The 24,195-nt window shown below is 44.7% G+C and overlaps 1 protein-coding gene across 1 annotated transcript in view; it reads left to right on the plus strand.

Annotated features, from left to right (window-relative positions):
* Window positions 1-24,195, plus strand: part of LOC144792327 (solute carrier family 2, facilitated glucose transporter member 11-like) — a 591,893-nt gene that overhangs the window by 296,848 nt on the left and 270,850 nt on the right. The window contains exon 2 of the mRNA XM_078667282.1: window positions 18,692-18,863. Within this exon, the coding sequence (XP_078523408.1) occupies window positions 18,729-18,863 (135 nt within the window). The 5' untranslated portion in view covers window positions 18,692-18,728. The remainder of the gene's footprint in view (window positions 1-18,691; window positions 18,864-24,195) is intronic.

Genomic DNA, 24,195 nt, shown 5'->3' on the forward strand with positions numbered 1-24,195 from the left:
AGCTTCCCTGGGGGGCTTATTTACAAGCAACTAGCGGGTCCAGTGCATCACTTTTTCCCATATTAAAAGTGAGGGTCCGGCGGCGCAAGTGGCTTGTATATAAGCCCCTTAGTTTTCACAGAATCCCTACATTCCTCCTGGGCTTTGGTACGGGAAATAACCTGTTACAGCCATCTCTCACCAGTCTTTGGAGGTAGTCCTGATCCTAGTTACTCATGTATGAACTCTTTTTTTAATCTCGCTGCTTATCTTGATGGCAACTTCTCTGTCATAGTTTTGCATCCACTTTCTTGACACAACAAGTTTTCAGGCACCTTTTTTTCATTTTTATTGGTGAGTGACCCTCACCTCTCCTACACACTTTACCCCTGTTGGCACTTTACTACCCACATGAATGGAAAAACCTGCGTAATAAAATGTATATATTGTACAGGGTGCCGACACCAACCCTCTAGTGTCCAAAAGGAGAGCAAATACGAGGTCTTTTAGGATCAGGATCCCAGGGTAGAGGGGCGGAGGATGGTCAGAGGTGATGATGAACCCCAACATGAAATATGGTTTCTATCACTTAAGGCAAATAAATCTTTTCAATATAGTGTTTTCTCACCAGCTAATAAGAATTTCTGCCTTCTTCAAAGGTGCTCTGTAAAGAGAGCCCTCACGAACCTCCAAAGTATACTTCCTTTACCAAAATGCGAAGTCTGCCATCTTTCGCATAGTCATTCAGTAAGAGGTGAAATTCGATTTTGGCCTTTTATCTAGACGTCGTAATTTCCATACAAGCAGCCTCCTAGTGACATATGGCGCTACACACAAAGCTAACACAATCTATCTATAACACAAGTAACTTCATGCTTCAAAATATACAGTAACATGATATCGGAACAAAGAAACAAAATCCCGCGCACACAGATTAAGTATCAACAAGTAGAGTGCTACTATATATAAGTTACAAAAACAAAAACCCAACGTCGATTCTTGGAATTTTGATGTGTCACTCCTTTTATTTAGATGGTCACACCAATGGAAAATGACAGCTAGCCGACACGTGTTCCGTTATAGGTCTATACAATCACGGACACTATAACTCTTCAGGGCTGGAAAAATACAAAAAATGAATGACCTATAATAAGTCTGCTACAACAGTAGTAATTCATAAATATGCCAAAGTTTATGTTACATTCTGCTCATTCCAAAGATTAACCTCGTTATAAGGAACCCAAAGGTGATTCTATACGTAAGCTATAACAGCAAAATTACAATCCTACTCCGTATTCCATGGATAGATGCATTGCAATTTTTATAGCAACGCATAATTATACATGTCAATGTAATCTAAAAAAATGTAATAAATATAGTGGAAAGACACCCGTGAAATCTTTAAAAAGAAAACTGGTCGATTATTCATAAAAGGCTGAGCAACAATAACAACGGTATTTACAACAAAATTACATTCATGCATGAGCACGGTCCGAGTATATAGAAAGCTATATGCACAGCAATATTAATTATGAGCAAGGCGTGATAACTCAACCGCATGCAACCCCATCAGTGCAATGCGTAATACAAGTTATTTCAAAGCTACCTCAATGGCTGTGTCTTTATCTTTTTAGGGCTGGTTGTACAGAAGTGGGTAAGACAGGGAAAGGGAAAAAAAAGGAAAACAACAGAAAGAGCAAAATTTAGTTGGTAACAGTGTCTAGAAATACAAATGACCCACACCCAAAAGGGGCGGTATGTCATATCAGAGAAGCCTCTTACCCCAAGTCCGGTGATAATTCCAACCCGGGAGGGTAACCTATTAGTTAGACGATGACGAAATATTGATTCTGTAAAGATAATTAAGTGCTCCATATTAGGGATTTAAAAATATTTCAACCCAGATGGCAAAGTAAACAAGTTATCTGAAACCTCGAATCCAAACAAAAGCACCAATAAAGCAAGAACATCTCAACTCTATATCATCTAGGAGGTATTGAAAAGAACACTAGGTCTCCAGAACAGTGAAATGTAAAAGAACTGAACATCAGTAGAATCGACTCCAATGGCTATCCCAGCACAATGTATCAAAACTGTAATAGCCTTTAATTTAGTGCCCGAAATCAGAACTATTTAGTCACACCCTCACCCATGATGGCAGTCTCTTACCCGTAAGTTTCAAATCACCATGTAAATAGAAGACGCCAATATTCAGCACATTTGTGCCATCCAAAAAAGTTCAATGATCCAAATCGTGGATTTCGAGAAATTAGTCCCAATACACCACATGGGTACGTGTGGTGTCCGAATTCTAAAAGCAAAAAAATATATAACGGGATCTATTCGTCAATAGTTCCCAATAACAACAGGGTAATCACTATAGATAACTCCGAATCCACCGGATATAATTCAAAGAGTCCGAAATTCAATAAGGCAGCATTTTACCTGGGTAGAATCACCCTCGTTGAAACTGGCGTCCCCGACCCGGAAGTAACCACAGCGAGACCCGGAAGGTAAACTTATAGCCTCCGTGAAGCTAGAAAAGGCTGGAATGCGAACCTCCGTAATGGTTCACACGATTAGAAAAAAGACTATGTCATCACTAGGGAAACTCCAGGTCCCGATTGTATAAGCCCTACTGAGAATTGTTAGAATACTAAATAAAAAACGGTAAAAGCTAAATGTTCAATCCTAATTCAAGCTATTAATTCCAAATTGCTCCTAAATCTACAAAGGTTGCCCTAAGACACCACAAGAACATCCAAACTAAAGAAATATAATCGGGAAGGTAAAGGAGAAAGAAAAAGAATGGAGAAAGGAAATTTGATAAACTCCTATCAGTGCAAGTAGAAGGGGGTTCAAAATTAACCATCAAAAATAAGAGAGAATTACATTATATTTACACGGAAAGAAAAGAGGAACATAATATGTACAATTCAATACAAAGGTAATTTACAATGGTAGAAAAAATATATATATACATGTATATATAGAAGTGACAAGGTGATAGATATGAAACAACCACTGTAAGGAAAACGTTACGTAAGAGTGTTACAACATCCACTCTACATACCGGTAGTGTAGTGAGCACCCAAGTTAGTGTAAAACAATAATATACAGGGCAGAGAACGAGTACATTCCCATATCCCTATGTTAAGTATTCAATCAAAATTACCGAAAATAATATATTGTTATTCACATTAAAACGGAATATTGATACTAAATGTGAGACACAAGAGGAGAAAGGGTGACGATACAGCAGTCTATTGTGTCACTAAAATATCTATAGTAAGGAATCTAATTAAGGTCCATCAGTCCCCCAGAATGAATTGCATCTCAGGGTCACAATTAAGACCCCGCCCCACTGTATGAAGTCTCATGATCCAGAAAGCCTCAGCACGTCTAAGGCGAAGTTCTCTATTGCCCCCTCTAGTGTCAATAGGGATGTGATCAATTCCAAAAAAGGCAAATTCTTTTTTGGGGCCTTGTGCCTGGCAAATACTTGCGTGAATTGCCACCGGGTATCTAGCATCTTCCTGTAAAAGAGCTCTGACATGTTCCCCAATTCTCTCTTTTAAGCTCCTAATGGTACTACCCACATACTGGAGTCCACATTTACATTCAATAATGTATACCACGAATTTGGTTAAGCAATTGATATTCATACGAATCTCATAGGTTTTGTTATCACAACCCTTGAAATATTTTGTCTTATGTTTAGCCCACCTGCATGTTCCACAGAATCCACATTTGAAAAAACCCTTGTTAGGAGAGTTCAGCCATGAGTTGGTTTTTATTGTTCTAGGGACTGTGGGACTAAGTCTATTGCGCAAAGTCCTACCCCTCCTAAATGTGATCTGAGGTTGTCTAGTCACGTAATTAGTCAGTGTCTTGTCAGCAGTAAGGATACTCCAGTGTCTTTTAAGACTCCTACGTAGGACATGGCTCAATTCATTAAAGTCAGTAACCATACGAATGTTGTCTTTTTTGTCCCCATTAGGAATAAGTTTTGGTTTAAGAGTTTCTTCCCTTTTGACTTGCTTAATTCTCTTTTTTGCCTTGTGGATGATACCAGGGGAATATCCTCTTTCTACGAAGCGTTGGTTCATATCCTCAAGACATTCTTGAAATTCTGAATCATCACTGCAATTACGTCTAGCCCTGACAAACTCACCATAAGGTATAGCACTGATTTGGTGTATGGGGTGAGAGCTGTCTGCGTGTAAGATAGAATTACAAGCAGTATTTTTCCTGAAGAGACGAGTCTTTAATTTGTTGTCTTCAGTGTACAGTTCTATATCTAAGAAAGAGATATGTGTACTGCTAAATTCCAAGGTGAATTCCATACCATATAAGTTGCTATTCATGTATGTAAGAAATTCCAAAAGTTCACCCTGTGTACCGGCCCATAGAAGGAGACAGTCATCTATATATCTCCCCCAATAGATAATTTTGTCAATCCATTCAGCACCTCTAATCCCCCAAATCCAATCTTTTTCCAGACAACCCATAATAAGACAGGCGAAGCTGGGTGAAAATTTAGACCCCATAGCAACCCCCTTGGTCTGTTTGTACCATTTCCCCTCAAATAGAAAAAAATTGTTATTGAGAATAATTTGCATCATTCTTATTAACATTTGGTTATGCAACCACTCCGTGGCTGGCCGGATATTCAACATTTGTGTTACTGCCTCCAAGCCCAAATTTGTGTTAATATTCGTATAAAGTGCGACCACATCCAAGGTCGCCATAATCATGCCAGTCTGCCAATCCACATCCGCAAGAATGCTTAAGATATGTTTCGAGTCCTGTATAAAGCTAGGTAGATTGCGTACAAGCGGGCCCAAGAAAAAGTCCACGTATTCGGACAGTTTTTCAGTGGGGCCCCCGATACCCGATATAATCGGTCTACCTGGTGGGAAGTCTTGGTTTTTATGCACTTTAGGCAAAGTGTATAAATACGGAAAGGTGGGTCTAAATACCTTTAAGTAAGCTAATTCGTCGTCATCCAATAAACCTTGGGAGTGCCACTCAACCAAGTGTTTATTGATCAGTAATCCCAATTGTCCAGTAGGGTTATGGCTCATTGGCCCGCTTGTACGCAATCTACCTAGCTTTATACAGGACTCGAAACATATCTTAAGCATTCTTGCGGATGTGGATTGGCAGACTGGCATGATTATGGCGACCTTGGATGTGGTCGCACTTTATACGAATATTAACACAAATTTGGGCTTGGAGGCAGTAACACGAATGTTGAATATCCGGCCAGCCACGGAGTGGTTGCATAACCAAATGTTAATAAGAATGATGCAAATTATTCTCAATAACAATTTTTTTCTATTTGAGGGGAAATGGTACAAACAGACCAAGGGGCTTGCTATGGGGTCTAAATTTTCACCCAGCTTCGCCTGTCTTTTTATGGGTTGTCTGGAAAAAGATTGGATTTGGGGGATTAGAGGTGCTGAATGGATTGACAAAATTATCTATTGGGGGAGATATATAGATGACTGTCTCCTTCTATGGGCCGGTACACAGGGTGAACTTTTGGAATTTCTTACATACATGAATAGCAACTTATATGGTATGGAATTCACCTTGGAATTTAGCAGTACACATATCTCTTTCTTAGATATAGAACTGTACACTGAAGACAACAAATTAAAGACTCGTCTCTTCAGGAAAAATACTGCTTGTAATTCTATCTTACACGCAGACAGCTCTCACCCCATACACCAAATCAGTGCTATACCTTATGGTGAGTTTGTCAGGGCTAGACGTAATTGCAGTGATGATTCAGAATTTCAAGAATGTCTTGAGGATATGAACCAACGCTTAGTAGAAAGAGGATATTCCCCTGGTATCATCCACAAGGCAAAAAAGAGAATTAAGCAAGTCAAAAGGGAAGAAACTCTTAAACCAAAACTTATTCCTAATGGGAACAAAAAAGACAACATTCGTATGGTTACTGACTTTAATGAATTGAGCCATGTCCTACGTAGGAGTCTTAAAAGACACTGGAGTATCCTTACTGCTGACAAGACACTGACTAATTACGTGACTAGACAACCTCAGATCACATTTAGGAGGGGTAGGACTTTGCGCAATAGACTTAGTCCCACAGTCCCTAGAACAATAAAAACCAACTCATGGCTGAACTCTCCTAACAAGGGTTTTTTCAAATGTGGATTCTGTGGAACATGCAGGTGGGCTAAACATAAGACAAAATATTTCAAGGGTTGTGATAACAAAACCTATGAGATTCGTATGAATATCAATTGCTTAACCAAATTCGTGGTATACATTATTGAATGTAAATGTGGACTCCAGTATGTGGGTAGTACCATTAGGAGCTTAAAAGAGAGAATTGGGGAACATGTCAGAGCTCTTTTACAGGAAGATGCTAGATACCCGGTGGCAATTCACGCAAGTATTTGCCAGGCACAAGGCCCCAAAAAAGAATTTGCCTTTTTTGGAATTGATCACATCCCTATTGACACTAGAGGGGGCAATAGAGAACTTCGCCTTAGACGTGCTGAGGCTTTCTGGATCATGAGACTTCATACAGTGGGGCGGGGTCTTAATTGTGACCCTGAGATGCAATTCTTTCTGGGGGACTGATGGACCTTAATTAGATTCCTTAGTATAGATATTTTAGTGACACAATAGACTGCTGTATCGTCACCCTTTCTCCTCTTGTGTCTCACATTTAGTATCAATATTCCGTTTTAATGTGAATAACAATATAATATTTTCGGTAATTTTGATTGAATACTTAACATAGGGATATGGGAATGTCCTCGTTCTCTGCCCTGTATATTATTGTTTTATACTAACTTGGGTACTCACTACACTACCGGTATGTAGAGTGGATGTTGTAACACTCTTACGTAACGTTTTCCTTACAGTGGTTGTTTCATATCTATCACCTTGTCACTTCTATATATACATGTATATATATATTTTTTCTACCATTGTAAATTACCTTTGTATTGAATTGTACATATTATGTTCCTCTTTTCTTTCCGTGTAAATGTAATGTAATTCTCTCTTATTTTTGATGGTTAATTTTGAACCCCCTTCTACTTGCACTGATAGGAGTTTATCAAATTTCCTTTCTCCATTCTTTTTCTTTCTCCTTTACCTTCCCGATTATATTTCTTTAGTTTGGATGTTCTTGTGGTGTCTTAGGGCAACCTTTGTCGATTTAGGAGCAATTTGGAATTAATAGCTTGAATTAGGATTGAACATTTAGCTTTTACCGTTTTTTATTTAGTATTCTAACAATTCTCAGTAGGGCTTATACAATCGGGACCTGGAGTTTCCCTAGTGATGACATAGTCTTTTTTCTAATCGTGTGAACCATTACGGAGGTTCGCATTCCAGCCTTTTTTAGCTTCACGGAGGCTATAAGTTTACCTTCCGGGTCTCGCTGTGGTTACTTCCGGGTCGGGGACGCCAGTTTCAACAAGGGTGATTCTACCCAGGTAAAATGCTGCCTTATTGAATTTCGGACTCTTTGAATTATATCCGGTGGATTCGGAGTTATCTATAGTGATTACCCTGTTGTTATTGGGAACTATTGACGAATAGATCCCGTTATATATTTTTTTGCTTTTAGAATTCGGACACCACACGTACCCATGTGGTGTATTGGGACTAATTTCTCGAAATCCACGATTTGGATCATTGAACTTTTTTGGATGGCACAAATGTGCTGAATATTGGCGTCTTCTATTTACATGGTGATTTGAAACTTACGGGTAAGAGACTGCCATCATGGGTGAGGGTGTGACTAAATAGTTCTGATTTCGGGCACTAAATTAAAGGCTATTACAGTTTTGATACATTGTGCTGGGATAGCCATTGGAGTCGATTCTACTGACGTTCAGTTCTTTTACATTTCACTGTTCTGGAGACCTAGTGTTCTTTTCAATACCTCCTAGATGATATAGAGTTGAGATGTTCTTGCTTTATTGGTGCTTTTGTTTGGATTCGAGGTTTCAGATAACTTGTTTACTTTGCCATCTGGGTTGAAATATTTTTAAATCCCTAATATGGAGCACTTAATTATCTTTACAGAATCAATATTTCGTCATCGTCTAACTAATAGGTTACCCTCCCGGGTTGGAATTATCACCGGACTTGGGGTAAGAGGCTTCTCTGATATGACATACCGCCCCTTTTGGGTGTGGGTCATTTGTATTTCTAGACACTGTTACCAACTAAATTTTGCTCTTTCTGTTGTTTTCCTTTTTTTTTCCCTTTCCCTGTCTTACCCACTTCTGTACAACCAGCCCTAAAAAGATAAAGACACAGCCATTGAGGTAGCTTTGAAATAACTTGTATTACGCATTGCACTGATGGGGTTGCATGCGGTTGAGTTATCACGCCTTGCTCATAATTAATATTGCTGTGCATATAGCTTTCTATATACTCGGACCGTGCTCATGCATGAATGTAATTTTGTTGTAAATACCGTTGTTATTGTTGCTCAGCCTTTTATGAATAATCGACCAGTTTTCTTTTTAAAGATTTCACGGGTGTCTTTCCACTATATTTATTACATTTTTTTAGATTACATTGACATGTATAATTATGCGTTGCTATAAAAATTGCAATGCATCTATCCATGGAATACGGAGTAGGATTGTAATTTTGCTGTTATAGCTTACTTATAGAATCACCTTTGGGTTCCTTATAACGAGGTTAATCTTTGGAATGAGCAGAATGTAACATAAACTTTGGCATATTTATGAATTATTACTGTTGTAGCAGACTTATTATAGGTCATTCATTTTTTGTATTTTTCCAGCCCTGAAGAGTTATAGTGTCCGTGATTGTATAGACCTATAACGAAACACGTGTCGGCTGGCTGTCATTTTCCATTGGTGTGACCATCTAAATAAAAGGAGTGACACATCAAAATTCCAAGAATCGACGTTGGATTTTTGTTTTTGTAACTTATATATAGTAGCACTCTACTTGTTGATACTTAATCTGTGTGCGCGGGATTTTGTTTCTTAACTCATAGATGTGAAATCTCACATTTAAATTGAGGGGTTTTTGGGGTCTCCCCTCCCTGCTTGCACCAGTTACTGCTGTTTTTTTCATTTTATATGTACGCTAATACTGTCTGAGCGCCAATTCTTCCCGTACACTCAATACCCTTTTGCTGTTGCTCATGATATCGGAACAATGCAAGTCAGAAGATGGTTAAACGCTCGCGGCTGACATCTGCAGAGGTCTTACGGCCGCAGTTCCAATCACGGTAACGAAAACCAGACTTTTGAGGTCAACAGATTACCATTAACGAGGGCAAAAGAGATAGCGCTTGTCTCTACTTGTTTGCTAAATGTGATCCTTCCATTGATTTGCTTTGTTTTGCTAAAGTTAATCTTCTACTTGCTTTTTTTAACTTTTTGTTTACCATCTTTCTGTTTCTCCATACTAGGTGTCACTTGTTGCACTATTTTCGCATCTGCGGTGGGGAAATATGAACTCTTAAGTTCAGCGGTATCTGCCCCTTCTGCTTTCTTTATTTATATTTCTTGGACTTCTGTGATTAATCTGCTTCTGTATTCTGAAAGTGTTGCTGCCTCCCCTGACAGCACAAGTCATCTGTTCCTAACTGATGGACTAATACCTTTTGTAGGCTTCCTATGCTATCTCTTCTCTGCGTTTCAAATGCAGCTGGCAGGCTCTAGTTGTCTGCTGTCAGACTGAAGCCAATCCATTCCATTTACCCGTCTCTGTTGACACTTCACTTAGAACCTGCGTCAAAAAGATGGGTTTCCATCAGTAGCTGTGAGCTACTTGTGGAAAGTCGGAGGCAATTATTAAAGTGTTCCCTTTTTGCAGACAAAACATGTTAATTGGACCCCTTCTATTCCAGTATTACGGCTATGATTTTTTTACTGCAACAATTTCCATAACATCAACATAACCTGAAAATAGATTGTATTGTAATTGCATTTCTATAGCTATTGCTAGTTATTTTTATGTCTTTTAATTCCCTTTTACGATTTCTCTCCAGCCCCCTCGTGCTACATTTTTATTCCTATTTCCTTCTTTCTGCCTTGCTGTCTCCTCCCTTCTTCTCCCACTAACACCTCATATTTCTCTATTTTCACTCCTCCTCTCAACATTCTGCCTTCCACTCACTTCTGTTGTTCTCTGTCTCTCTTACTAACGTCCCTTTAGACCCGTTTACATGCTCCCCTCTCTCCTTCGTTTGCTGTGTCATTGCATTTTATTCTTTATCCCTTTGTCTCATTCTGTCACTTCTCTGCTCTTCTGTTCCTCATCCTCTTCTCGCCCTAGATCTTTGTTCTGCTTCTCATGTTCCTTCTCTCCCACACTTTCGGTTCAGTTTAATAATGCTTTATTGTCGCCGCTGATGGGGTTTCAAGTATAACCAAAACTTTACTGCTCACGGTCTAATTTACACTGTGCAAGGCCCACTTTTGCTGTGCTTTCTATCTATCTATCTATCGCCCTCTATCTATCTATCTATCTATCTATCTATCTATCTATCTATCTATCTATCTATCTATCTATCTATCTATCTATCTATCTATCTATCTATCGCCCTTACTCTATCTATCGCCCTTACTCTATCTATATGTCTATATATCTATCTATCGCCCTCACTCTATCTATCTATCTATCTATCTATCTATCTATCTATCTATCTATCTATCTATCTATCTATCTATCTATCTATCTATCTATCTATCTATCTATCTATCTATCTATCTATCTATCTATCTATCTATCCATCCATCCATCCATCCATCCATCCATCCATCCATCCATCCATCCATCCATCCATCCATCCATCCATCCATCCATCCATCCATCCATCCATCCATCCATCCATCCATCCATCCATCCATCCATCTATCTATCTATCTATCTATCTATCTATCTATCTATCTATCTATCCATCCATCCATCCATCCATCCATCCATCCATCCATCCATCCATCCATCCATCCATCCATCCATCCATCCATCCATCCATCCATCCATCCATCCATCCATCCATCCATCCATCCATCCATCCATCCATCCATCCATCCATCCATCCATCCATCCATCTATCTATCTATCTATCTATCTATCTATCTATCTATCTATCTATCTATCTATCTATCTATCTATCTATCTATCTATCTATCTATCTATCGCCCTCACTCTATCTATCTATCACCCTCACTCTATCTATCTATCACCCTCACTCTATCTATATGTCTATCTATCGCACTCACTCTATCTATCGCCATCACTCTATCTATATATCGATCGCCCTCACTCTATCTATCTGTCTATCTATCTATCGCCCTCACTCTATCTATCTATCTATCGCCCTCACTCTATCTATCTATCACCCTCCCTCTATCTATCGCCCTCCCTCTATCTATCGCCCTCACTCTATCTATCGCACTCACTCTATCTATCTATTGCACTCACTCTATCTATCTATCGCATCACTACCGCATCACTCAGCACCACCACAGCATCACTCAGGGGCACCACAACATCACTATGTGCTACCACAGCTTCACTGAACGCTACAGCATCACTCGTCACCACCACAACATCACTCAGCGCTACCACAGCATCAATCTGTGCAACCATTCAACAGCAACTGGTTCAAATATGTTCTCTCAATGTTTCAAGCTTTATTACTATTGTCACAAAAAGATGCTAATATTTCACTACTGTTATTGGATTTTCGTCACAATAAAATACACTGAACATAATCTTCACAAAAGTTATTAACAAAAGTTTAAGCTATTGCCATTATAATTGACAGTAACTTTTTATTTAAGTATTAATTATTTAAAAAAATTAAAAGCCATTGTTATTTTTAATATCAATGCATCTAAGTCACGTAAATACAACACATATTGCAATACAAATGCTATAGGTGTCACATTTGCAAAAGTTATAACTATTGGCATTGTAAATGACAAAGCTATTAATTTCACTATTTTCAAAACCAACACATAAATAAAATATTTGTCATTTACAATACCAATAGCTCAAACTTTCCTAATGCAAGACCTATTGCATTGCAAATGCTTGTTTTCATTGGAGGTGGATTTATAGGCTATTTTAGCCTCTAGAGCATGGGTACTCACAAACTTTCTCTCGGGCCGAATTTACAGTGTGGTTTGTGGCTGAGGGCCGCACCATTGGAGGCCGGGTCAGTGGGGGAGGGGGAGGGGCTAAAGGAAAAAGAATTTGACCATGAGGTTGAACACAGGCCCCTGCAGCGGATGCCTTCGTCCACTGAGCCAACAGACCCGGCATTTACACATCTCTCTCTCTCTTTTCTCTCTCTCTCTCTCCCCCTCCCTCTTTCTGTCTCCCTCCCTCCCTCTCTGTCTCTCTCCCTCTCTCTATCTCTCTCTCTCGCTCCCTCCTTCCCTCTCTCTCTGTCTCACTCACTCACTCTGTCTCCCTCTCTCTCTCTCTCTCTCTCCCTGTCTCCCTCTCTTCCTCTCTCTGTCTCCCTCTCTTTCTCTCTCTGCCTCCCTCCCTCTCTTTCCTTCCCTCTTTGTCTCCCTCTGTCCGTCTCCCTCTGTCCATCTCCCTCTGTCCGTCTCCCTCTCTCTGTCTCCCTCTGTCTGTCTCCCTCCCTCCCTCTGTCTGTCTCCTTCCCTCTGTCTATCTCCCTCCCTCTGTCTGTCACCCTCTGTCTCCCTCTCTCTCCCTCCCTCTGTCTCCCTCCCTCCGTCACCCTCTCTGTCTCCCTCTGTCTGTCTCTCTCTGTCGGTCACCCTCTGTCTGTTACCCTCTATCTGTCACCCTCTGTCTGTCTCCCTCTCTGTCTTCCTCTGTCTGTCTCCCTCGGTCTGTCTCCCTCTGTTCCCCTCCCTATGTCTGTCACCCTTTGTCTCCCTCTCGCTGTCTAACTCTCTCTGTCTCCCTCTCTCTCTGCCTCCCTCCCTCTATCTCCCTCCCTCCATCTCCCTCCCTCTGTCACCCTCCTTCTGTCTGTCTCCTCCCTCCGTCCGTCTCCCTCTGTCCGTCTCCCTCCCTCTGTCTCTCTCTGTCAGTCTGTCTCCCTCCATCTGTCTGTCTCCCTCCCTCTGTCTGTCACCCTCTGTCTCCCTCCCTCTGTCTCCCTTCCTCCATCTCCCTGTCTCCCTCTGTCTGTCTCCCTCTGTCTGTCACTCTCTATCTGCCATCCTCTGTCTGTCACCCTCTGTCTGTCTCCCTCTCTGTCTCCCTCTGTCTGTCTCCCTCTGTCTGTCTCCCTCTGTCTCCCTCTGTCTCTCCATGACTCGCTCCCTCTGCCTCCCTCCTACTCCCTCTCTCTCTGTCTCCCTCTGTCTGTCTCTCTCTGTCTCCGTCCCTCTGTCTCTCTCTCTCTCTGTCTGTCTCCCTCTCTGACTCCCTCTGTCTGTCTCCCTCTGTCTGTCTCCCTCTCTCTGTCTCCCTCTCTCTGTCTCCCTCTCTCTACCTCCCTCCCTCGATCTCCCTCCCTCCTTCCTTCTATCTCCCTCCCTCCCTCTATCTCGCTCTCTTTCTCTATCTCCCTCCCTCTCCCTCCTTCTTTCTCTCCCTGACTCGCTCCCTCTGTCTCCCTCCCTCCCTCCAACTCCCTCTCTCTGTCTTCCTCCTTCTTTCCCCTCCCTCTGTCTCCTCCCTCTGTCTCCCTCCCTCTGTCTCCTTCTCTCTGTCTCCCTCCCTCTGTCTCCCTCTTTCTATCCCTCTCCCTGCCTCTATCTGTCTCCCTCCCTCTGTCTGTATCCCTCCCTCTGTCTGTCTCCCTCTGTCTGCCTCCCTCCCTCTGTCTGTCTCCCTCTGTCACTCTCTGTCTCCCTCTCTCTGTCTCCCTCTCTCTATCTTCCTTTCTCTATGTCCCTCCCTCCCTCTATCTCCCCCCTCCCTGTATCTCCCTCCCTCTATCTCCCTCCCTCCCTCTATCTCCCTCACTTCCTCTATCTCCCTCCCTCTGTCTCCCTCCCTCTGTCTCCCTCTCTCTGTCTCCCTCCCTCTGTCTCCCTACCTCTATCCCTCTCCCTCTATCTGTCTCCCTCCCTCTGTCTGTATCCCTCCCTCTGTCTGTCTCCCTCTGTCTGTCTCCCTCCCTCTGTCTGTCTCCCTCTGTCACTCTCTGTCTCCCTCTCTCTGTCTCCCTCTATCTCTGTCCCTCTGTCTCTCTCTCTGTCGGTCTCCCTCCCTGTCTTCCTCTGTCTGTCTCCCTCAGTCTGTCTCCCTCTGTCTCCCTCTCCCTGTCTCCCTTTCTCTATGTCCCTCCCTCCCTCTATCTCCCCCTCCCTGTATCTCCCTCCCTCCCTCTATCTCCCTCCCTTCCTCTATCTCCCTCCCTCTGTCTGTCACCCTCTGTCTCCCTCTCTCTCCCTCCCTCTGTCTCCCTCCCTCCGTCTCCCTCTCTGTCTCCCTCTGTCTGCCTCTCTCTGTCTGTCACCCTCTGTCTGTTACCCTCTATCTGTCACCCTCTGTCTGTCTCCCTCTCTGTCTCCCTCTGTCTGTCTCCCTCTGTCTGTCTCCCTCTGTTCCCCTCCCTATGCCTGTCACCCTTTGTCTCCCTCTCTCTGTCTAACTCTCTCTGTCTCCCTCTCTCTCTGCCTCCCTCCCTCTATCTCCCTCCCTCCCTCTATCTCCCTCCCTCTGTCACCCTCCCTCTGTCTGTCTCCTCCCTCTGTCCGTCTCCCTCTGTCCGTCTCCCTCCCTCCCTCTGTCTCTCTCTGTCAGTCTGTCTCCCTCCCTCTGTCTGTCTCCCTCACTAGGTCCGACTCCCTCCATCTGTCTGTCTCCCTCCCTCTGTCTGTCACCCTCTGTCTCCCTCTCTCTCCCTCCCTTTGTCTCCCTTCCTCCATCTCCCTGTCTCCCTCTGTCTGTCTCCCTCTGTCTGTCTCCCTCTGTCTCTCCATGACTCGCTCCCTCTGCCTCCCTCCTACTCCCCCTCTCTCTGTCTCCCTCTGTCTGTCTCTCTCTGTCTCCGTCCCTCTGTCTCTCTCTCTCTCCCTGTCTGTCTCCCTCTCTGTCTCCCTCTGTCTGTCTCCCTCTGTATGTCTCCCTCTCTCTGTCTCCCTCTCTCTGTCTCCCTCTCTCTACCTCCCTCCCTCGATCTCCCTCCCTCCTTCCTTCTATCTCCCTCCCTCCCTCCCTCTATCTCGCTCTCTTTCTCTATCTCCCTCCCTCTCTCTCCCTCTCCCTCCTTCTTTCTCTCCCTGACTCGCTCCCTCTGTCTCCCTCCCTCCCTCCAACTCCCTCTCGCTCTGTCTTCCTCCTTCTTTCCCCTCCCTCTGTCTCCTCCCTCTGTCTCCCTCCCTCTGTCTCCTTCTCTCTGTCTCCCTCCCTCTGTCTCCCGCTTTCTGTCCCTCTCCCTGCCTCTATCTGTCGCCCTCCCTCTGTCTGTATCGTTCCCTCTGTCTGTCTCCCTCTGTCTGCCTCCCTCCCTCTGTCTGCCTCCCTCCCTCTGTCTGTCTCCCTCTGTCACTCTCTGTCTCCCTCTCTCTGTCTCCCTCTCTCTATCTCCCTTTCTCTATGTCCCTCCCTCCCTCTATCTCCCCCTCCCTGTATCTCCCTCCCTCTATCTCCCTCCCTCCCTCTATCTCCCTCCCTTCCTCTATCTCCCTCTCTCTGTCTCACTCCCTCTGTCTCCCTCTCTCTGTCTCCCTCCCTCTGTCTCCCTCTCTCTGTCTCCCTCCCTCTGTCTCCCTCTCTCTATCCCTCTCCCTCTATCTGTCTCACTCCCTCTGTCTGTATCTCTCCCTCTGTCTGTCTCCCTCTGTCTGTCTCCCTCCCTCTGCCTGTCTCCCTCTGTCACTCTCTGTCTCCCTCTCTCTGTCTCCCTCTATCTCTGTCCCTCTGTCTCTCTCTCTGTCGGTCTCCCTCTCTGTCTTCCTCTGTCTGTCTCCCTCTGTCTGTCTCCCTCTGTCTCCCTCTCCCTGTCTCCCTTTCTCTATGTCCCTCCCTCCCTCTATCTCCCCCTCCCTGTATCTCCCTCCCTCCCTCTATCTCCCTCCCTTGCTCTATCTCCCTCCCTCTGTCTCCCTCCCTCCCTCGCTCTATCTCCCTCGCTCTATCTCCCTCCCTCTGTCTCCCTCCCTTTATCTGTCTCCCTCCCTCTGTCTGTCTCCCTCCCTCTGTCTATCTCCCTCTGTCTCCCTCTCCCTCCCTGTCTATCCCTGACTCGCTCCCTCCCACTCCCTCTCTCTCTGTCTCCTTCTGTCTCCCTCTATGTCTCCCTCCCTCTGTCTCCCTCCGTCTCTGTCTCCCACTCTCTCTGTCTCCCTCTGTCTCCACCTCCCTCTGTCTCTCTCCCTCCCTCTGTCTCCCTCTCCCTCACTCCATCTCCCCTGACTCCCTCCGTCACCCTCTCTCTGCCTGCTCTCTCTGTCTCCCTCTGTCTCCCTCTGTCTCCCTCCCTCTGCCACCCTCTGTCTCCCTTTCCCTCCCTCTCCCTCCCTCTCTCTCCCTCTGTCTGTCTCCCTCTCTCTGTCTCCCTCCCTCTATCTCCTTCCCTCCCTTCACTCCCTCCCTCTGTCTCCCTCCCTCTATCGCTCTCCCTCCTTCTGTCTCCCTCCCTCTGCCTGTCTCCCTCCCTCTGTCTGTCTCCCTCCCTTTGTCTGTCTCCCTCTCTCTATCTGTCTCCCTCCCTCTGTCTGTTTCCCTCTGACTCCCTCTCCCTCCCTCTGTCTCTACCTGACTCGCTCCCTCTGCCTCCCTACCTCCGATTCCCGCTCTCTGGCTCCCTTGGTCTCCCTCCCTCTGTCTCCCTCCCTCTGACTCCCTCTCTTTCACTCAGTCTCCCCCTGACTCCCTCCATCTCCCTCTCTCTCTGTCTGCCTCTCTCTGTCTCCCTCTGTCTCCCTCTCTCGCCCTCCCCCTCACATCCTCTGTCTCCCTTACTCTCCTTCTCTCTCCTCCGTCTCCCTCCGTCTCCCTCTCTGTCTCCCTCTCCGTCTCCCTCTCCATCTCCCTCTCCGTCTCTCTGTCACTCTGCTTCTATCTGTCTGTTCCTGTCTCTGCCTCTATCTGTCTCAGTCTGTCCCTGTCTCTGTCTCCCTCCCTCTGTCTCCCTCTCCGTCTATCTGTCTCTGCCTGTCTCGGTCTGTCTCTGCCTTTATCTGTCTCTGTCTGTCCGTGTCTGTCTGTTTCTATCTCTATCTCTCTTTGTCGGTCTCTGTCTCAATCTGTCCCTGCCTATATCTCTGTCTCTATCTCTCTCTCTCTCTGTCTCTATCACTGTCTGTCTCTGTCCCTGCCTATATCTCTGTCTCTATCTCTCTCGCTCTCTGTCTCTATCACTGTCTGTCTCAACCTCTATCTGGCTCTGCCTCTATCTGTCTCCGTCTGTCCCTGTCTCTGACCCTATCTAGCTCTTTCTGCCCCTGTCTCTACCTGTCTCTGCCTCTATCTGTCTCTGTCTCAATATGTCTTTATCTGTCTCTATCTCTATCTGTCTCACCTCACCCGGCTCTCACCCCCTGTTGCCCTCTGTCACCTCACCCGCTCTCATACCTTGCTGCCCTCCCACCTCACCTGGGCTCTCACTCCCTGCTGCCTTCCAACCTCACCCGGCTCTCCCTCCCTGCTGCCCTCCCACCTCACCAGGCTCTCACTCCCTGCTGCCCTCCCACCTTACCGGGCCCTCACTCCCTGCTGCCCTCCCACCTCACCAGGCTCCCAGTCCCTGCGGTCCTCTGTCACCACACCCGCTGTCCTCCCCCTCCCCACACCCCGCTTGTCTGTGTCAGCCCAGCTGAGACAGTTTCCTGGGCACACACACAGCCCACCCCAGTACTTTACAGGTCTTTAAAAGACCATTTACATGTTAATGAGGTTTTGTTCACCTCTTCTTAGCGCCCCTGCAGCTCCACTCTGACTGTGGCTGGAATCGCCCGGCCCCCACAAAGCAGTGGGTGGTGTTTGTTGACACTTAAAAAAAATTTAAAAAAGAACACAGGTACGATGTCTGTAAGGTCCGAGGGCCGCTAAGGAAGGCTTGCAGGGCCGCTGGCTCTAGAGGCTGAAAAGTGACGTTAGGCTGACTGTCGTGATTTTTTTTGCCACCTATTGGCTTTTCGTCACTTTTCTCTCTGTAGCGGTAATTTTTTTATCGCCTTGATGCTAGTGTTAGCGGCAGTTTTCCCCGCGGCCAGCTGATACTATCGCCATGTAGCAAAGTATTGTAAATACATCGCTAACAGGGCAATAGTTTTCGGTGATAGACAAAATTAAGAAAATTGCTGCTAACCAATGCAAAAACGGGTTTGCGGCAATTCTAGTAAATATACCCCAATGTGTCTTAACTGGTGCTCATGTAAGCACCCCCATACCTTCAAGTTGAGTTTGCGCTACATAATAAAATAAAAAACTGCAAAAAAAATAAAACTGCAAAAAAAAAAAAATCGCTGTGTAGTTCAATAGTGCCTGCCCTTCCCACTAATACAAAACATTCTTAAAATAATGTATAAAACACCTCTACCCCGGTGGACGTTTCTATTATTATCAGATCCCCGTGAGCAGCTGACTAACCTCGGGGCCCTATCCTCAAGTAACTGTAAATCATTTGCCCAAGCCCCGTGACAAATGCGGTTCTCGCTTTGCTCTAAAGCGAGTGAACAGAGCTTGCTAAATGTCTTTTACAAAGCGTGGCCTCATATGATGACCCGCAGGGAAGCGCCAGGCCGTATAATGACGTCTATTGTCTTCACTTCAGCCCAGCCCGAGTTTTTAAAGAAAGGGACGGCACAGTGATGTCTCACGGCCTTCGGCTGCAGTCCATGGTGTACTCGGACATTCACGACCGCTTACAGAGAGCAGCCCTGCGAGAGCCGGATAGCGCCATGGAGAAGGAGCCGCTGCTGAAGGCGCCGGAGAGGCCGAGCCGGGTAAGCCCAACCTAATGAAGTCTTTGAAGCTAAAAAAAAACTAAACAAAAAAAAAACTTATGAAGGCATCATTCTTCACGACTGAGGTGCCAGGTCTTTATATACATCTGTGTATGTAAATTCATTAGATTTAATTTCTCAGCCAGAGCGCTCAATTGTTCCTGGTAACTGATCTTGGACGGTTTTTGCATTTTGGTATTTTAAGTTTGGCACTAAACAGGCCCACAGGTACCTGAATGCAATGATAAAAAGTAGACTGGGTGAGCTGTTGGCACATGCAACTGTGCAACGTGAAGTCTTTGAATTATTATGAATTCCAAGTTAAAACCAGAGACATAATGCAACATCTGAAATTACTGAAGTTCCGGGGTTTGGTAATTACACTGTGGCGTGTTACTGCACCATTAAGAGTTGTGACTCTCTTAATACGGAATAACTCCAAGCATCGGTATTGGTATTGGTTCACCTATGTGCACGGATTTGAACACTTTCCCTGGATAAATGCAACCTGCATTTTACTGGCAAAATGTGTCTGACCAAAATCCTGAAAATGCATGTTTTTTTATTTGTTGATGCAAAACTTGTACTGCCGTTTCAGCTTCAAACGAGACGGGGTTGAGGGGGAGGGAGCAAGCTCGTTATGTGTTCTATGTTTTATTTATGTAATTGAGGGAAATAATATTGTAGCTTGCTCGTCCCACAGCCTACCTGACAAGATTCCTTGGTCCACCATGCATGATTAACTATCAAGTCCTGTATTTTAAATTTTTTTTTTTAGCAATCTAGGACTTGTGCTAATTGGGGCTTTCAGCTGCCCTGGGCCCTGGCCCCAGGCCCCAATGGCGCAACAGGCATGTGAGCCCACTTTGTGCGCCCCCTTGACAAAATGTTATTACAGAAGGGGCCGCAGACTCTTGTGTGTCCCCTTCGGTAATACTGATAGCACTAGCGCACATGTAGTGCCAAGGCTATCAGGAGAGGGCGCTCCCTCATTTGCATGGGGACATAGTCCCATGCAAGTGAGGGAATCACTTTGCCTCTGCCTCATGCAAACATGCCCTTACGAGGCGCACTGATAGTGTGCCGCAAAAAGTTGGTGCTCCTTTAGTGTGCCACCTAAAGGCAGCCCCCTGGAGGGAGACAGGGGGTCCACGGACTCTCCAGACATCCTGCTGTAGGTGGGTGCAGTCACTCATTGCATCCGCCTGCAGGGGGCCCTCTCTCCCCTCTTCAAAGTGCAGGCGGCATGCTGCGTGCACGGTGAAACACGGAGCAGCTTTGAAGCAGCCGCTCCGTAATTTACTTTAATGCCCTGTCCCCAGGGCAATAAAGCTGAAAATTACAATAGGTAGTGGCCAAAATAGCTGGTTTTTGTGTCTCTGAGGGTTAATGCATGCACCCCCCTGAGATCTATGTTTAGTGCCATGTTGATAAGTTCTAATCATACTGGGCCCACTCAGCCTTTCATCCTTCAGAGGTTGATACAACGAGTACCATTGAGATGGGAAACACTTACAATCTGGTGCCTGTTAATAGCACCAAGAGGCCTATTACAGGTGAACATGTACTTTTCAGTATCCCTGTCACATCTATTTTAACACGTAAAAGAAGAATGCAGCAGAAGATCCATGGGTGTGAGGGAAGTAAAAAGCACTTACAGTTTCTTTGAAAGATCTGCTCTCCAACAACCATTTGAAGAAATAAATGGCAAATGACTCAGAAATGTCAGGGTCTTGGGTGATGGTTCTTTGTGAAGGATGAGTGTAAGGTGATAGGACAGTAATCGTAGGGTGCTACGTAACGTGGCTGAAGATAGGAAGAAGATGGAATGGCATAATATGTGAGACGAGGAGAAGAATTGCTGACAGAAGGGCGAAAGAAAAATGGAGAGGGGGGATGAGAGCAAAAGGGGAGAGAGAAGGAGGCCTGTGGTGGTAGAGTTTGAAGCTGGTACGCCAGAAGGGACATAGATATTGATGGGAATGGCTAAGGGAGATGGATGAGGGTAAACGTTCTGTATATGACTGTATGATGAAGGGTTTAAGAGCAAGATTGAGTACTGTAGGACAAGGGGATGATGCATTTTGTGTCTTAGATATGATGAAGAAAGAATGAGGGAATGCGGAATAATGTGTGATAAGAGAATGAAGGGGAAGGAGGACTTTGGTGGAGATTACATATACCTTCTCAGTGTCTCCTATGAATGACTTCTTTGTTGTCCAGCCTGCTGCTGTGTACAGGCTGCCAGGTAGTGGATGAGAGATCAAGATGGAAGCCTACAGATAGCAGAGAAAACCAACACACGGTTGTTGGCTGCAGCCATTTTCAGCTATGCTACGTCGCTTATTTATATAGCTCCATAAGCAGCCATAAGGACCCCTCTAAGCACTAAGAACAGGTAGAAGGGGCCGTAGGAATAGAAAAGAGAGGCCAATCGAGCAAACAAATAGGCATTACAGAGGGAATGAGGAAGAAGTCTTGATGATCCAGTGGTCTTCCACATGACAGATGTAGCAGGTGTTCCTGGGTAGCCAGCCTTAGGTATATGGCCAACAGATAAGGAGGGAAGGAAAAACAGATAGTTACAATCAAATTCCCTTATTTATTGGGTGCAATTTTGCTTAATTTCCCACTATTATCTTCCCCACCCTTGTTCCTCCCCTCCTCCGCATATACATATGCGTTTCTTTCCACACAGGCACCTCTTGTTCTGCTTAGCAAGAGGAATCGGATGGGGTAAGAGACAGAAAAATAACAAAGAAGTAATAAGTATGGCAAACCAAAAGAGGGAGAAGCATGTCAATGGCTGTGATGGCATAGGTGAAGAGGGAGAGAGATCAGGTAAAGAGAGCAAGCTGAGGTAACCAGAAAAAAGACACAGAGAGGTAGAACGAGGAATAGGTAGGTGAAGAAAAAAAAAGCTAGAGAGACAGCTAAAGTTTTAGAGTGAGAGAGACTGAGAAGAATATTTAGAAAGGGTTGGGGTCCAGAGCAAGGTATGGTAGAGAGGTGAGTTGGAAAGTAGTAGAAGACTTGGGAACCAGAGGTAGTGAGACAAGTATAGAGATACAAGGTGGAGTATGTGTGGGGACGTAGAGAGAGAAGGACACAATGGGAAGTGAGGCATAGAAGAGTCATGTAAAGAAAGTATTGAAACAAAGAGAAAGGTACAGCAAGAGAGGTGAGAGGCGAGGAGTAGGAATGTTAGTTGTAGAAAGACAGGTGAAGTAGCTAAGCAGAGGTCAGGTTGATATGAAGGTAGAGAGTGAAGTAGAATGAGTGTTCGAGGAGAGGCAAAGTAGTGTGGTAGAGAGATATGTAATCAGAAAGGTGAGGTTCAGACGTTAAATTGTAATAGATAAAGAGGTACAGAGAGAGAGAGAGGTAATGGTAAACAGAAAAAATAGGAAAAGAGAGAAAAAGAGGTTGTGAGAACTAGATAAGCTGGTGATAAATGTGATGTAGAGAGGAAAGAGGTAGAAAGAGGAGAGAGGTGAGGTAGTGAGTGACATGGGAGGTATCTTTAGAGATTAGATCGTGAGAGAGAGGGGAGGACTAAAGTGAAATGAGGTAGTGAGATGTGAGTTAGAGTAATGAGAAAGAGATGTGAGGAAGAGTTGGGACATAAGGAGATGGGTTTTTGAAAGGTAGAGAGAGACATGGTACAGACAAATGGAGAGGTACATAAAGAGGTGAGGGAAAGACAGAGATGAAGTTGAGAGTATACTGCAGAAAGATACACAGGTGAGATTGGTACAGATCAGTGAGGTAGAGAGGGAGGTGAGGGGGACAGCGGGTGTAGTAAGATGAGATGTGGATATAGGCTCAGAGGGTGAAAGTAATAGAAGTGAGGTCATTAGAGACATGTAAAGAAATATGAGTTAGAAACATTTATTTGAAAGAAAGAGGTGAGGCTGGCAAAATTGAGAGAGATGGGTAGGGATGTACAGATGGGTAGAACCCGCGAAAGGGGTAGATATAATAATGAGAGGGAGAGAAGTGGATTTAGTGAGGGTGAGAAAGATGGGTAACACAATAGATAAGCAGAGACATAGAGGTGTAATAGAGAAATGCGAGGTAGGCAGGGAAGATGCAAGGTAGACAGAGAGAGGTGTAAGTGATGAGCAAGATAAAGGATAGAAGTAGAGTGACAGGTAAAGGGGGGTGGTGTCAGGTATCCAGTGATGGATGATAGATCAATAAATAAGTGAGATAGAGAGGACGATGGAGTGTTTAGGTAGAGACAGGTAAAGAGAGAGAGTCAGAGGTAATGTCAAGTGGAATGAATTTGAGATAGAGAAATGGACAAAGCTGAGCTACAGAGAGAGAGAGAGAGAGAAAGGCAGATCAGTTTCCTGGGGTGGCGGGGTAAGGTGGGGGATTGGAAGATCGGAGCCTAGAGCAAATGCCACTTTGCCCATTCCTTAAACCGTCTCTGGACATTTCCTTCTTCAGCCAGGCGCTCAAACCCCTTCTGATGAATTCTTTGAGAGTGTCTGGGAGAATTGGAGTCCTTAGGTCTCTGTCTTTTTTGCAGGGATTGGAGCAGCCCCCATGAGGAATTAATTGGAGACATTACCCCTATGGCTCCCGGGTCACAGGATGCATGCCCTGGGGAGACCTTTTAGTATTTTTTAAAGCACTCTCTGGGACGGAGCTTTTGCTCTACAGCTTGGGAGTGCAGGGAACCTTAGTGGTGGGTCTTATGGCTGCATTTTAATTTATGTGACCTGAAGTGGTAAAAAAAGACTCAGACACATATTATGATTTGCAATACTTTATTCAAAAGTATTTTATTGACAATGGCATTTGGTAACCATTGCAAAGCTTTTTCTTCATAATGAATGCATACTGAACCCATTGGTCTTAATGCTGACTCTCCAACCTCTGATTATTTTTCCTTTAGGGTGGAGACCCATTGACAAAGCCAATAGGCGTGCCTTATATATATTGATGTTGTTAGCCATTGACAAAGCCAATCAGCTTGCCTCATATGTCAATGTGGTTACCCCCTGATAAAGCCAATAGTCCCACTTTATCCAAAATGACACCCAATTATATTGCGATTTCCTTGCTTGAATAGGTAGCGAGTATTGTGATTTTGTGGGTTATGACCCCTTAGGGTTCAAATGTGGTTTCAGAATGTCACCCAAGGTATATCTGTCTTCTTGATGTAGATTTTTGCAAATTAATGCATAGTATTTAGTAGCGTGTGTGTAAAAAAATTACTTCTCCTTTTTTAAAGAGAAAGCACTGACTGAGCAATCATTTATGGAGTCTTTTTGTGTGCTAGTGAATGGAGATTACTAGCCCTCAGATGAGTACTCCTTGT

The sequence above is a fragment of the Lissotriton helveticus genome, chromosome 11, assembly GCF_964261635.1.
Source record: "Lissotriton helveticus chromosome 11, aLisHel1.1, whole genome shotgun sequence".
Taxonomy (NCBI): Eukaryota; Metazoa; Chordata; class Amphibia; order Caudata; family Salamandridae; genus Lissotriton; species Lissotriton helveticus.